The sequence below is a fragment of the Salmo salar genome, chromosome 18, assembly GCF_965601325.2.
Source record: "Salmo salar chromosome 18, fSalSal1, whole genome shotgun sequence".
Classification (NCBI taxonomy): Eukaryota; Metazoa; Chordata; class Actinopteri; order Salmoniformes; family Salmonidae; genus Salmo; species Salmo salar.
This window is the reverse complement of record NC_138308.1, coordinates 73,040,480-73,055,536: the sequence shown is the minus strand read 5'-3', so window position 1 is coordinate 73,055,536 and position 15,057 is coordinate 73,040,480. Positions and strand designations below refer to the sequence as shown.

General features: G+C 43.7%; 1 protein-coding gene across 2 annotated transcripts in view; it reads left to right on the top strand.

Annotated features, from left to right (window-relative positions):
• mllt3 (MLLT3 super elongation complex subunit) overlaps nt 1-14,076 on the top strand; it is a 49,591-nt gene extending 35,515 nt beyond the window's left edge. For both annotated transcript variants that reach the window (XM_082965108.1, XM_014155785.3), the window contains exons 8-14: nt 7,840-7,912; nt 8,062-8,115; nt 8,225-8,369; nt 8,697-8,796; nt 9,154-9,222; nt 9,672-9,743; nt 11,168-14,076. In XM_082965108.1, coding sequence (XP_082821234.1) covers nt 7,840-7,912; nt 8,062-8,115; nt 8,225-8,369; nt 8,697-8,796; nt 9,154-9,222; nt 9,672-9,743; nt 11,168-11,299 — 645 coding nt within the window. In that variant the 3' untranslated portion in view covers nt 11,300-14,076. The remainder of the gene's footprint in view (nt 1-7,839; nt 7,913-8,061; nt 8,116-8,224; nt 8,370-8,696; nt 8,797-9,153; nt 9,223-9,671; nt 9,744-11,167) is intronic.
• The last annotated feature ends 981 nt before the right edge of the window (nt 14,077-15,057 follow it).

Here is a 15,057-nt window from a genome sequence, read left to right as displayed (position 1 = left end):
AACTGTTGAATTCTGAATCATTTTTGTTGTTGACAATTTTGTTACATTTGATACTCTGTGCAAAGGATTAGAGATCTGGGAAATTATTTTTTTACATACCACAGTCTTGTTCCTTTTGTAAGTGTCAAGATGGGAATAACGGAGTCATATTTAGACCTTGAGAGAAATCAGTAGGCCTTTCAGAGTGTTGCCAGCTCCTCACACATTCAGTAAAGGATCTTAACAAAGTGGGGACTGTTATTAGCAGAAAAGCAAGCTGGGAGATTTATGGTTTTACGGCACCCAAGGAGAATGCAGAAGGACGCCAGGAATAGCCAAGAGCTCCTCTTCAATCTTTTGCCTTTTAGAAAAGAGGAAAAAGGGGGCAAACATTCTGCATTTGTCAGAAAGCATCTCATTGTCTTTATCTGTTTGCTTTCAAATTTTCTTTCATGCCCATAGTGTGTTCACCAGTCCTGCTTCAAATACATTACACACACAGGTGCTAATCTCCCTTAACCATTTCCCCGCCAGAACCAGCAGAGCCATTGCAGCCCAAAGCCAAATGTGTGTGTGTGTGTGTGTGTGTGTGTGTGTGTGTGTGTGTGTGTGTGTGTGTGTGTGTGTGTGTGTGTGTGTGTGTGTGTGTGTGTGTGTGTGTGTGTGTGTGTGTGTGTGTGTGTGTGTGTGTGTGTGTGTGTGTGTGTGTGTGTGGGGGGAGGGAGGGAGGGAGGAATTTGCCCTACAGGAATGGTCATAAATGGGAAGTGGGGTGGGTGCAGGGCGAGTGGAGACAAATGCCAGGTGGTCGGTCCTCCACAAGCTGCCTTGACGACTCTGGTGGCCCAGTCCTGGCTATCCCTGCTTACGCCTAACGCGAACCTTCATTTGATCTGGGCTTCTGCCACGCTGTGTAGGCCTGGGGGAAACCAAGGAACTACCAAAGGGGAGGGAGAAAGTAACAACAAGAAGAAGAAAGTCTAATGAAGGCCACACAACTACACATGGGTAGATCATATGAACAGCTTGTATTTTAGGTTAACTTCTGTCATGTAATGGAAACACAGGCTGTTTCATGAATTTGTCCTTCGGTATAAGCATTGGCCTACTATTGCGCAATAGTACACACAAGTTGGTCCCTCATCAATACAAAATGTGTAGGCTGTGCGCACTGCACATGTTGCATGCCTTCCTGACTCTTTCTCAGCGCAATAGGGTGGTTTGTGGTTGGTTTTATGTTTGTGGAGTGCTACATGTCCATGAGTTAAACAGTCATTTTTATTAGATTGACCTACTACATGACCAAACTGAAAGGGCACCTTCAGTTTGGTCGCATCGAAACGACCTTGTTGATCAACCTCCCACTGAATTGAGAGTGAATTAACTGACGTTTTGGCCAAGTCCAGCAATCTTCATCTTGTACTTGTATCTCACTTCAAATAAAATTGTATTTGTCACATGCCCAAAAATTTGCACAAATATAAAATGGTAACAATATAATAACAAGACTATATACAAGGAGTACCGCGTCAATGTGCAAGGGTACAAGGTAGGGTAATATGTACATGTAGGTAGGGGTAAAAGTGAAATTGGCAATCAGGATATATAATAAACAGATTAGCAGCAGCATGTTTGAAGCGTGTGAAAGTGTCTGTAGCGTCAATACACTTGTTTGTGGTGTGTGTTGGAGCGATAGTGTAATATGTGTGGGTAGAATCCAGTGAGTGTGCAAGAGTCGGTGCAAATAACTGGTGGCTTCGGGAGACTGAAAGAGAGGAGACGGCAGATTGATGGGGGCAACCTAATACTAAAGTCCTGTTTATTGTCCTATAAGAGGTCTGCTTTGGTGGCTTTGAGCAAGGCAAGACAAAAGCCCCTAAAGCAGAATGGCTGAGAGATTTACGATGTACTGAAGAAGCCCGGGCCCATAAACCAGTAGACCAGCTGCATGTTTGTTGTCGGAGGTGACGGCTATTGAAGTTTCCCTACCTTTTGTCCTCACTTCTCGCTCGCGCTCTCTCGCGAAAAGAATGGTGGATGTTTCTTTGGGGCCTTCTACTGTCTATTGGGAAGAGAAGTTGTTAAAACCAGTTGTTTATCCTTGTTACAGTTGGGCTGATTGAAAGTTTCCCTGCGCTGCAGCACAGGTATAGAAAAAATATGCTGCAAAGGGGACTTAACTGCACCACTAGGGACATACTGTATTTAAGACATGTGTTTTCCTGATTTGAATTTATTGTTCGTTGACTACAAACTTGCCGCCACCATGCGAGAGTTTGTCACATTAACGATGTTCCGTTGCTGCAGCTTTTGCACAAGCACTTTGAAAAGTAACATTTAAACCAAGACATCTGTAGGTTTCCTGGTTTAGGTGCAAATCAAATGTCTGCAAAAAAAAAGTATTTAAAATAGGCTAATGGCCTTATGTGCTATGAAAATGGACATCTAAGATGTGGGTTTCTTACTCTGACCACGTGAGGTCCATTTACTCGGTTTCTGTCTGTGTTTTTGACTCCAGCACACTAGAAGACCTCATGATTCTGAATGAAGGCTAATCTTTGGCCCTCTTAATTGACTAAGTCTTTGGATCTGAGAGAAGTTCATAAACTGTAACAAGGGTATACGGTTTCAGAGACCGGGGTTAGAGAGGGCTCTATTTGGCAGCCCGGGCCCGTAGATTAAGAGGCTGTATCCCCATAGCCAGGGAGGCGATTTGTGGCTGCTCGCACGCCTCTAGAATTTGAATGAAATTCCATCTCGTATTCCCCTTGCTCTCCTGTGTAGTACAACGAATTACAGAGAAGGCTTTCACAAGGGCTGAACCGTACTAGGCAAGCAAGTCAGTCTCTTTGGTTCGCGTTGCTGTCTAGGGTTAGGCCTTAGCCTCTACAGTCAGCAGACACACACACACACACACACACACACACACACACACACACATCCTGGAAGTTGCATGTCATAGCGGGGGAAGGAGTAGATTTATCTTTACTTTGTGTGGTGTCTCAGGGCCACAGATCAGACAAGAAAATGATCTGTCATTTAGCTTCAAAGTGCCTTTCCCCTCAGTCTTCCACTTGGATGAGGTTTAAAGCTCCCAGGCACACAACCAACCATGTGGTCACACACACTGGAAACATCACGCACTTGGATGCATTGTCTGTCATTGCCTATTTCATCTGGATACTGTATTGTTTTCCTCATGGTATTTTGTAGTCTTTAGCCCAGGGATGCACTCCTACTAGTTTCCATTTCTCCTCACTGGCTCATACTTAATCAACATGCTACTGATTGGCTGGAGAGGACACAGTACTACAGTACATAGACCTCTGCTGGAGAATTGGAAGAAGTCAGTGTTGGCCTTTAATCATCAGCTCTGTTTCTCCCTACAAATCAGTTTTTGTATCTTCTGTGAAAAACCTATTTTAGCTGGGTGTGAAATGTAAATGTCAAAATACAATTTATTTGTTTACCCCCCCCCCCCCCCTTTTCTCTCCAACTTCTACCTTGTCTCATTGCTGCAACTCCCTTAAAGGGCTCGGGAGATGCGAAAGTGAAGTCACGCGTCCTCCGACCGATATTGCCATTTTTCGCGCATCGTGTTCAAATCGTTTGATTTTGCTGAGCTTCACAATCAATGTTGTATACTTTCGGATTATATGGACATGATGCGGGAAAAAGGCTTATCGATCTCATAGTCCCAGTCGGTATTAGATAGAATGACGCGGCCTGTGGGGAAAACAACCTTTGGTTACCCCATTGGCTCACAGCAGAAACCTTTTGAAACGCAATTTTCTTGTCTGCTTATTTTAGTAAATTACAAAACAATTTAAGAAAAGTACAACATGTCTAAAGATTACTTTTCAACATTGCCTGCTCCTGAATGTTCTCACTACTTATAACGGTGCTAGCAGCCATATGCTAGCTACCTTTCGGAACGTTAAACTTGCCAAAACCAACGACACACACTAACAGACTAACGTTATACAGCTACAAGTAGTGAGGGGTGATAAAAACAGACTATACTAAACAAGTTAAATGTTTTACCTGTGATAAAAGGTTTTCCACACATAACTACGTGTAGCCTACTTTGACACCGGGTCCTCACATTTCCCCCTCTCCCACACCGAATAGCTTGAAGTAACAGGGCTCTTCTCATAGGCTCTATTTCCCTACGTGGGAGCATTGCGAACCTTAGGTTGGGATTTTTACCTGGTTACATGTACATTGAACAACACGGCTTGTTTAGGTAATTCTGTATAACAAAAAATGTACAATGTTGGCCCTCTTACAATAGTGGTGAATGGGAAAGAATGTTTTCCTCAATTTCTGTGCGTGGTCGAGGGGAATATCGACTCAGTGTATGACTTCAATGGGATTTGTTCCACATTCTAAAACATTGGCATGTGTAAACAGTGACGGGAAAACTAAAACAAAGCATGGATTGCCGTCATACCGTGTCCATGGACTACTTATATGGTAAGGAAACCAATTTGTCATGGTGTAATTTGTCTGAACTATCCCTTTAATTCCCTTTTCTGTCGGTCTTCCCTGCTTATTTACATAACAAAAATATTGAGATGAGTTGTGGCTGATTTCTTGCGATATGGAGGACGAAACCAATGACTTAGTCACGTTTGGCTTAACCCACACAGTGCTTCAAGAGCCAGCTAAAATATAACACTGACAAATAATACTCTTCCTTATTTTATGGGCATGTGGTTGACTTTTAGTTAAGTGAAACAGCACAGACATACTACTATTTTTTTTTACAATGGTATTGGGAATTTTAAGCAGTTTGGCTATTTTGTTCTGTGTTTTATGTTTAGCTGGTGGCTGGTTATCTTGCATCTTGTCAGCTGTTGCACCACAGTTGCTGTCTGTCAATTTTGATTGAAGTCACTTTTTCATTAGCTTTAAAAAAGTAATGTACCGTTACAGTTTTGCTATTAATCAAGGCAGGGTGAAGGGTAAGGGATAGGCCTTGGTAATCTCCAGCTCTCTCCTTCACCCGCTCTCTTTCTCTCTCTCTCTCTCTGGGACACAGCGCAAATGCCAGACCAGATGATTTTAACGTGGCTCTCTCCACAAGCTCTGAAATGCCCTTTATTATTTTTTTACAAGTTTCTCGTTTTTGGCTGGACAACCAAAGACTGAGAAAAGCCTCTTGATTTACAACCAAGGCCTCTGACCATGCATTTGATGTCAGCGAGACACCCAGACAGACAAACAGGCTGTAAAATGCTCCAAAAAGAAAGGGAGAGAAAAAACATCAAAGATTCCCCTCATGACTCTGCGGGACCCCACAGGGGGGCTTTGTTTTAATGGGCTTACCCCTACACTTGCCAGCCAGACACTTGGCAGCATCAATACTCAGCCCAGATCTTGGTAGAAGTGAGGGGAGGAGGAGTTTTTTGTTGTTGTGTGTGGTAATGGAAGTTTTGTTGACTCTTCCCCAGTTTGAAATGGCAATCGTACACAGCCTTGCAGCACACCTCACAGGCCAGACGGGAAACCGAAGCCCCGCCATATCAGGCATAGATCCATCACTTGGAAATTCTCCAATTCAATTAATTACTTCTATTTGTTGCCTCAGGAAAATAGCTTGTCCTCTCCATTCAGGCCCTATTCGATTTTTAAATCCACCGTTTCTTTGTTGCAGCAGGTGTATTCATAAGATGGTCCTATCAAGCGTTTTTATAAGCTGAAAACATTTTGTATCAGCCCTGTCCTGGCTGTAAATCACTGCTTTGTGCTGCCTTGGCTGGAGGGCCAGAACACTTCTGTGAGTTGGGTATTGTTCAGGAGACCCAGGCCTGGTTCTTCCAAGGGGTCATCTGAGAGGAATGTAAACAAATTAATTCAGATTAACTTTAATGGCTTCTTCAGATTTCCATTTGTGCAGCCTTCTAAGGAGGATTAACTTAATGGTAACTTGCAGATTTTCATCTCTTTCTCTACTGAAAGGAACTATCACCCCTTTTGCACTAACTTAAAACGCAGTGGAAAAATTTACAACTTTGTTAGACTGACATGGATATGAAAGTTGGTGTAATAGGTAACAGAACTTCTGGTGTCATTTGGAGCACAGTAGATTGGCACATCTTGGCACTCATCTTCCTCTCTGGTGTCATGAGTGTCACGATATAAGGTATGATGTCCTCCTATAGAGTCTCTTTATTCATATACCCCTCCCCTTTTTGTTCACTCAAATTGTCTCGGTTAACATACTGCCATCAATCAGTACCATTTTCAATCAGTGATTAGCCCATACATGAAGGAAGGAGGCATTTTCAAAGTATTGGAACCAAGCCATTGCTCACCCACACATGTTAGCGTTTCTACAGTGACGGGAGAGTGAATGTTGTGCATGTGCGTTGTAAATACAGGAGCCCCTGGGAGCCCAGCCAGTAAACCTGTCACATTCTCTCCTTATTGGCCCATGCCAGGGATTCCATCACTGCCACTCATGCCACCGGGGTGCCAAGCCTGCCTACAGAGCCCTGTCTTCCTAAGGATTTAATGCACTTAATAGGCTTTCTGGACTCTTATTAGCTATTATTGCAGCCTATAACCATAAGCCCAATAGGAACTGTACTAAGGAGAAATTGAGTGGTTGGGAGAGCCACATGTCCAGTAGAGAATTTGAGGATGGCTCCTGCAGTGCTAGAGGCGTCACTACAGACCCGGGTTTGATCCCGGGCCGTATCGCAACCGGCCCGTGATCTGGAGTCCCACAGGGCGGCACACAATTGGCCCAGCGTCGTCCAGATTAGGGGAGGGTTTGGCCGGGGGGGGGGGCTTCACTTGGCTCATCACGCTCTAGCGACTCCTTGTGGAGGGCTGGGTGCCTGCAGGCTGACCTCAGTCGTCAGGTGAACGGTGTGTCCTCCGACACATTGGTGCAGCTGGGTTAAGCAGGCGGGTGTTAAGAAGCGTGGTTTGGTGGGTCGTGTTAATTTACTTTTTGTACATCTCTGACTTTAAATGTATTTGTTAATTATTTGATACTGTACCTGCACATGACTTGCAAGAATTGGGAAGTATTTGATGCTTCTACACCTCCATTGTTTGCGGTTTTATGCTTGGTTTCTGTATAGCACTTTGACATCCGCTGATGTAAGAAGGGCTTTATAAATTGCTGGTTTTATTTAACCAGGAAGTTCCATTGAGGTTAGACTTCTTTCCCAGTCAAGACCAGTGATCAATATGTTTTTCACTGTTTTTCTCATTAGAATTGGTTGGTATGAAACTTAGGCAGGATGATGGCGCTGAATAGAACCAAATTCACCCCAGACCGCTTGAGTTGATATGGGCGTGCAGCCGTGTGAATGTAATATGTGGATGGGTATGTGGGAACTTTAATTGGGATTTTCTTGCTTGCTCCAGAATTGTTGTCTTTTATGTGGAAATTGAACCAAATTCCCTTTTTTACATTGACAGGCTGCAGTCTACCTTTCAATGGTTGCCTTCCTGCCAAATTGTCTGTTTCGTGTGTGTTGAGGGGGGTGAATACTGCTTTCAAACCTTGTGAAGCATTAAGTCTACCATCAGTAGGTTTTGGGTTTGACAAGCCCAGATTTACAGTGGAAGCAAGCACTGTTAAGCCTTTTTTTTTTTCTGATCGCCAATCCCCTCGCATTTCTACGTGACACACTACCATGGCCCTTTGTGGGAATGTTATGCCGCCCTAACTGGACTTGAAGCGTTGGCTGTGGACTCAGTGTTTTTGGTCCAGTGTTTGCACCCTACCCAAGGGGCTTTGCACTCTCTGTGAGCACTGTTTTTTGTTCATTTGCCATGTAGTAGATCTCTGATAGTGTATGGGTTACTGATCTCTCTTTCCCCCTCTCCTCTTCCCAGTCAGAGCAGCCCAGTCCAGCCAGTTCAAGCTCTAGTTCCAGTTCAGGATTTGCAGCCAGCCACAAACGCCAAGGTAACACCAGAACCTATGCATACACACTTTTCTCCAGATCACCTGGAAATGACAATCATTCTTTTTTTATTGGCCACCCCAAATGGGGTTTAACATGTTGCATGTCTTCCCCCTCACTTCTATGTTGTGTTTTTGTTCCATGGACACAGTGGCCGAATTCGTCCGCAGGAAGGTAGGGGCCGTCCCTGCCACAGCCCACACAGGTAACCTCACACCTGACTACACAATCCATGGATGGAATCACAAGACTGGGCATGTCACTATCAAATTGTTTTCTCTTCACGAATGTTCGCTTTCTCTCTCTACACACAGTGTTGGGTCCCCTTCGTTCAATAATTCACGACCTGCACTCTGACGAGAACGAGGATGATTCGGAGGAGGAGGACAACGATGACAACGACATGGACTCTGACCTGGAGCGACCGATGCACACGCACATGACACACCGCCACCGCCGGTAGGTAGTGCCTGGCCGTTGTCATGGCAACATGGCTCTTTGGGGGCCCCCCCAGGGTCGTTTTCAATGGGGCTTTAATGAACTGGCAACTTAAAGGTTACTAGTATTATATGCCATCTCAGGTACTACCTCTACTGTTGTGCCCTTAAGCAAGGCTCTTCATCTCAAAATGGCTTCAGGGATGCTGCTCTGACCTTGTGCTGTGTGTGTGTGTGGTTCGATTGGATGGAAAAACAACCACAAACATTTTCCATTTTTGAATAATGTTCCATTATCAGTAATAAAGTTGTATAGTATTCCAATAGTTGCCATCCTCCTTTTCTGCAGGGTTAGCCTGAGTGACGGCACTGAGAGTGAGAACAGCTCAGCGCCCTCTCCCCACTCTCGCCACGAGCCCCCGCCTTTAATAAACACCAGTAATAACCAGGTAAGACCAATAAAATTATGAAATTGAACACTGCTGTTATTGGTTTTAGACACTGCTTGTATGGAAACATCAGTCTTATTAGCATCCTATAATTCCCAGGATGCATTTCCCTCATGCGCCAGACAAAATGCTACTCGTTAATAATGACCGCTGTGTAAAGTTTAAACAAAGCAGCGGTTTTCCAGTGGGTACATACGGTAATCCCTTATCTGGGTCGTATTCACTGAGAACGAAATGAAAGGAAACGGGTCAAAACTGGGAGGGGCCTGCCTGAACCTGTCTAATAAGCGCTTGTTTTTCGTTGCCAAACTTATTGCTACGTTGTGTACTGATGAATACAACCCTGATGTCTCGCAGATACTGGAGGTGAAGAGCCCCATTAAGCAAACGAAGCAGGATAAGAATAAAAACATTGACTGTGACAAGGTGAGTAGCTTCCTTGTGGTCGGGTTTTCCAGATTTAAGGTCATATCAGTGTAATTGAATGGCGTTGTAGCCAGGACATTTGTTGTAGCCAGGACATTTGCAGTCTTAAAACTGAAGTCTCTGCGGTCACCAAGGCTCTTGCAAATGGACAGGAGACGGTCTTCCTGATAATCATAACTTGGCACGGTTACTCTCCTTGTCATAGTCCCAGATGGTGTAAATAGGTAACAGACCTGGGTCAAATACACACTTGAAAGTTTGAGGTTTGCACTTTTGCGACAACGCCTTTGGCACCGTTGTCATCCCAGGCAAATTTAAAATCAAACCACGGCTCACATACATGACATTCGGATTTAACCCAGTTAAAAAAAAAAGTTATTGTTGATTTGAACTCCCCCACGCTGATGGGCCGTGCTTTCCGTCTCTCTCTCTCTCTCTCTCTCTCTCAGGCTTACCTGGATGAGCTGGTGGAGCTACACAGACGACTGATGACACTGAGAGAGAGGCACATACTCCAACAGGTAAGGTCCAATAGTGTTTGTTTGTGTGCGTTTGGTGTACTGTACATGTGTTCTCGGAGGACAAACCCGTACGTTTGCCGGGTTCATGTTTGCATGGAAGACGTCGCTTGCTAGGGTCGTTTTGTTTGGGCTTCATGCTGTATCTCTTACTCAGCACATTATAATTGAGGACTTCGTATAGGTGTCTGGCAATTATTAATGATTTGGTTAACCTTTTTTTTTCTCCACGCCATCTAAAAGCACACGTCCTCTTGCTTATGTTCACAAGGCCTATCATATGACCGCATGAATGGAGATTCCCAGCCGCCGTTGCCAAGGAGCGGGCTCGCTCTCCTAATGAGAAGTTTGGCTCTGAGCATTGGTGGAAAAACTCATCCCCTCATCATCATCAGCGAGCCGAGCGCTAACTCATGGCATAATCAAGCTAATCCTCAGAGCGCTTGGAGACTTGAGTGTCATAGCAGTGTTTCACATCCTCTGAATATGAGACATGTGAATGATTAACTTTCCAACCTCCCAATGCTATTTTGCCTCTTTTTGGAAAAACCGCAATGTAGTCATTTCATAAAAAAAAATTTTGAAGAAGAATCAAGAAAATGTTGACGGTTTATTTTCAATATAAATGAATCTGCCAAAGTGCTGTCCTACCTGACCAAAACCAGGTCCGGTAATCTTGGTGTGGTTCCTTCTCCCCGGAAACGGGGGGAGGGGTGTGTGTTGCGACTCGGCTTGCAAGCATCTGAATTCTATCTTCCATGTCATAACAATTGGCCGAGTCTCCCTGCACTCCTGGTCCGGCCGGCGCTCAGGGAGGGAGGAGGAGAAATGCGTTCCACATGGAGGCCCAACCGGTGCTTTGTAGTATGAAACGGATCAGGCTAGGGTCACCCATTACGTTACAAAACCGCCACGGCTTCAGACACCGGAGTTCCAGTAATCACTGCAAGATAGACGCATACACACGCACACACTTCCCTATCAGAGGAGAGCTGGAACCAATAAGACACCAGCCAAGGAAAAAGCATATTTCCTATTAGGGCCTCTCCCTCTATGATAGAGTTCACATGCAAGGAGTGCAGTGGGGTGAATTAGGAGGGTCCCCATTTCAAATTCAGTGTAGTAAAAACCGACACTAGCCCACCCACCGTTCAATGACGCTTCCCACAAATTTGTTTTGAATTAGTTTATTGTATAGTGTGCGGTCCAACATTGTCTGACTAGGCTGCTCCCTGAGACTGTATAGGGCAGAAACGCTGCTGCTGGTCAATATACCAAACATTAGGACAACTTCCTAATTATGTTGAATGTGGATGATTTAACAAAGGAAATGTGTACAATTCCTCCGTACTTGGTAGGATTAGGGTTTACAGACTGTAGTCTAAGGGTTTGTTGACTTTCTATCTGTGCCTTCTTTCCCCTCACAGATAGTGAACCTCATCGAGGAGACTGGACACTTCCACATCACAAACACCACTTTTGACTTTGACCTCTGCTCCCTGGACAAAACTACGGTGCGGAAGCTCCAGAGTTACCTGGAAACGTCTGGAACGTCATGAGGTCTGGGAGCTGCTGGCTGCTGCAAGGAACAATGTTGGAAGAACTTAGGAATCATCCTCTTTTGTTCTCTCCCCCACCCCCCAAAAATGTACTTTTCACTGCAACGCAAAAAGACGACCTGCCACGGCCGGGCCCTGCCCCGGGTCTTAGTGCCTGGCCTTCTGGTCAATGCTCGTTGGATCCTGTCTCTCCACGCGACCAGGGTAGCCCGTAAGCACAGACCGGAACGGTGTGTCGTGTCACCCTGGAGATTAGTCCTGTCGACCAGGAATATCACCCAGAAAGCCTTGAAAAATTCCACAGTTGACAAAAAAAACGTGGTAAAGAAACAGAGACCTTGCTTTTAAAACTAATGTGCATATTATTACCATGTATTGAATTTTTTTGGGCGTTCTTTGTGATGAATGGTGCATGTTCAACACTGCCTTACCATGTTTGTCGGTCTTTATTTATTGAGTTTGAGTTTCGTGTGTGTGTGCGTGTGTGAGAGAATAGCAACACTGAGTTAGTCTTGTGCAAGCACTTCACAACATGCATCTCTCTGGCTCTGGAAGGACGGTGGAGCAGCGCGTTGTCATCACAACGTTAAGATTTAAATGATCTTATGTGACGGATGACTTGAATGGCAATCAAACGTCCCGCTAGATGAAGACGGCAAATCTACCCTCTCCAAAACAATAATTGTTATCAGTGCCCAGCGGTACGAGCTGAAGACAAATCATGGACTCAAATTGTTGAAATTAACACAATTGCATATTCCATTCTTGGTACCAAAACTTTAATTGATGTATTGGACAATGACGAGGCAAATTTCCAAAGTGTACTGCATGTTGTTTTTACAAGCTCTCACTTGTATTCCGCTGCTCAAGTTGAAACCAAGCCTAGTGTTTGTGATCAATCTATTCTGCCCTACCAAGCAAAAAGGCAGTAACTGCTCATAGTGTGGAACTGATAGAAATGGCTTTTATTTACCTTGGTTTCACAGTACCTTACTGCTAACATGACCCCCATTTTCTCCAAAATACAATACGAGGCAGGATACTTGTCCGCATATATATAATGTTGCAAAAATGACCTCATTTTTATCCAAATGAGCAGTTACTGCCTTTTTTTTTTGCTTGGTTGGGCAGTATTGTAAGCAGGCCTGTGCTAAAAATTAACTATTTGAATCCTGGAATTTTAGGGGGGAAAATGTACTCTTACGTATGTAAGACATTGAATCTTATTTATTTCAAGGTGACCTCAGTTGCCAAATCAAAGTTGTGCATTAGAATTGAGAGAACTGAACTGAGAATTTTCTTTTGTGCAACTCTGTCCTTTTTGCTAGCCTGAGGAGTTGAAGTTAATTTTGTCTGCTGAGAGCGATGCCTCAACAGGAATACCCGTGGTTGTAGCTGCTCACAGGGCCACGCAAAGGCAGAATATGTTGCATTTTTTTCTTGACCAATGTCAGTCTTATGAGTTTGTGTATTCTTAGGACATACAATAAAAATGCTGTGTTTTGTACAGATGAGGAAATGTGCAACCTGTGGTAAAAATAGTTAGTCACTGTAAATGTACATTTTGTTTGTTTTGACTTTGTTGCAATGACATTTTGTAATTTCTCTTTTTTTTTTTTTTTTTTTTTAAATGTCTAAGCCCAAAGATGTTTGTTTTGGTTGGAATATCATGATCTATTGTTTATTTGTATATAAACGTTGTGATTATTGTCATCTTTCATTTCTTGGAAGGTTGGGGAAAAAAATAACATTTGGTATTTTAAACAATGGTAACTTACAATCATGTGTTTTAGTCAAAGCTATAACTGGCTTCTTTCTGGTGGATCCACAACATGCAGCAAATTGTTTTGGTTAGATTTCATCACTATACTTGACTTTCTTCTAATTAGTTCTCCAATTCAAATGGCAGACTAAATGACCACACTGCTCCCCCCTATGTTTCTAATTTGGGAGGGCAACACGATTACTTCCTGTATACACGGAGTGTACAAAACATAAGGAACACCTTCCTAATATTGAGTTGCACCCCCTTCTGCTCTCAGAACAGCTTCAATCCGTCAGGGTATGGACTCTACAAGGTGTCAAGCGTGCCACAGGGATGCTGGCCCGTGTTGACTTAAACCGGTGCGCCTGGCACCTACCATACCCCATTCAAACACAAATATTTTGTCTTGACAATTCTCCCTCTGAATGGAACACGCACGTCTCAAGGCGTAAAAATCCTTTAACTTGTCTCCTCCCCTTCTATCTACACGAATTGAAGTGACATCGATAAGGGTTCATAGTATTCACCTGGTCAGTCTGTCATGGAAAGAGCAGGTGTTCTTAATGTTTTGTAGACTTAGTGTATATGAATGCTTCTATTTGGAGAGAAGTGAGTGCTGGGAATCGGTATACAATACCAACCTTTTTCAAAGGGACGTGTAATGCTCGGGTCTGTTCAGGATGGCGCAACGTTACAGAAAAATAGGCATAGGCAGTCATTTCAGCTCTCATACATTGCATCTCCATCTGCAACATTCTGAACATTTCGCTCTATTGAATACTCTGTTATCCTCATCTGTATATCTAGTGCTAGCAGTCATCTCAATCTCATGTCTCTTGCCTATTGAGATGTATATGGGGGGGGCATGAGGTTGCAATGTAGTGCAGTTTTGTGTTGGGTTGAATGTGGAACTTAATGTCTGTCTCTGCTGTCAGTTCGACCAGATCTGACCCATTTACTGTGTGTTTTCAACTTGCAGACTATTTCCTATAAAATGCACAGTTGCAATTCCTTTCTGTGAGGACATTGGTTTTGTGTGATTCAAGGTTTCACGTTCAAGGTTTCATTCATGTCACTGAATTCCAATGACAACTTGATCATTTGATAACCTTAGTTTTCTTCAACTAGCCACTAACTACTGTATAAACGCCACTATTCCTTTTAAACAAAGTGTTGATTATTTCTCAGTGGATCTTCAAATGCCCAGTGTTTCAGGATGTTTTGAATCCTGAATCTTCGAGACAAAGTAAATAGGTAGCCTTTTTTGGGCCGTGGGGGAGGAGCCCACAGCATGTGCCATTTCTGTAGCATGAGAAGTACACTCCCTGAACAGGACCCTAGTTTATCTCTGAGACATAAATGCAACTATAAAAGGGGAAAAGTTCATGAACCATTTATTTTTATACATAACACAGGTCTCAGGTCAGAATGTTGATCCCCTCTTTAATTAGCTGACACGATTTGTGTAGCACATGTGGTTTTTAGGTTTGTCAATGTAGGTGGTCGGACAAACGTTTGGAAGGCATCCAGACTCCCCATTTTGTGAAGGGGATGGGGAAGTATCATGCTCAAGCCTTTTATCAGGGAAATAACCTCTTCTTTTAAAATAGGATTTTCAGCTCTTGTTCGCTGTATTGCTCGCCAATTCAAATCCTCTGATTCATTCAGAGCTCGCTGCCAGGGTTAGCTGTCCTGGGCCCTGTCCAGGAGTGTGTGCAGATAGAAATGTGTTGTCTCAACCGGATATGATTTTTCTGTCATGTAGAATATGGAATTATGTCTGCTCTTCATTACATTTCTATCTGCAACACACTGAATATACTCCTGTTCGTTTAGATCCGTGTGGTTGAGAGAGAAGTAGGGAGAGGAGGATGCCACTTTAGACTATTGAGATGTACCCCCTACAACCTGCACGGTAAGGACCTTCCTGTCTGTAAGGACAACTCTCCTGTGTCCCAAATTACACCCTATTAACGATGTAGTGGCACTACCT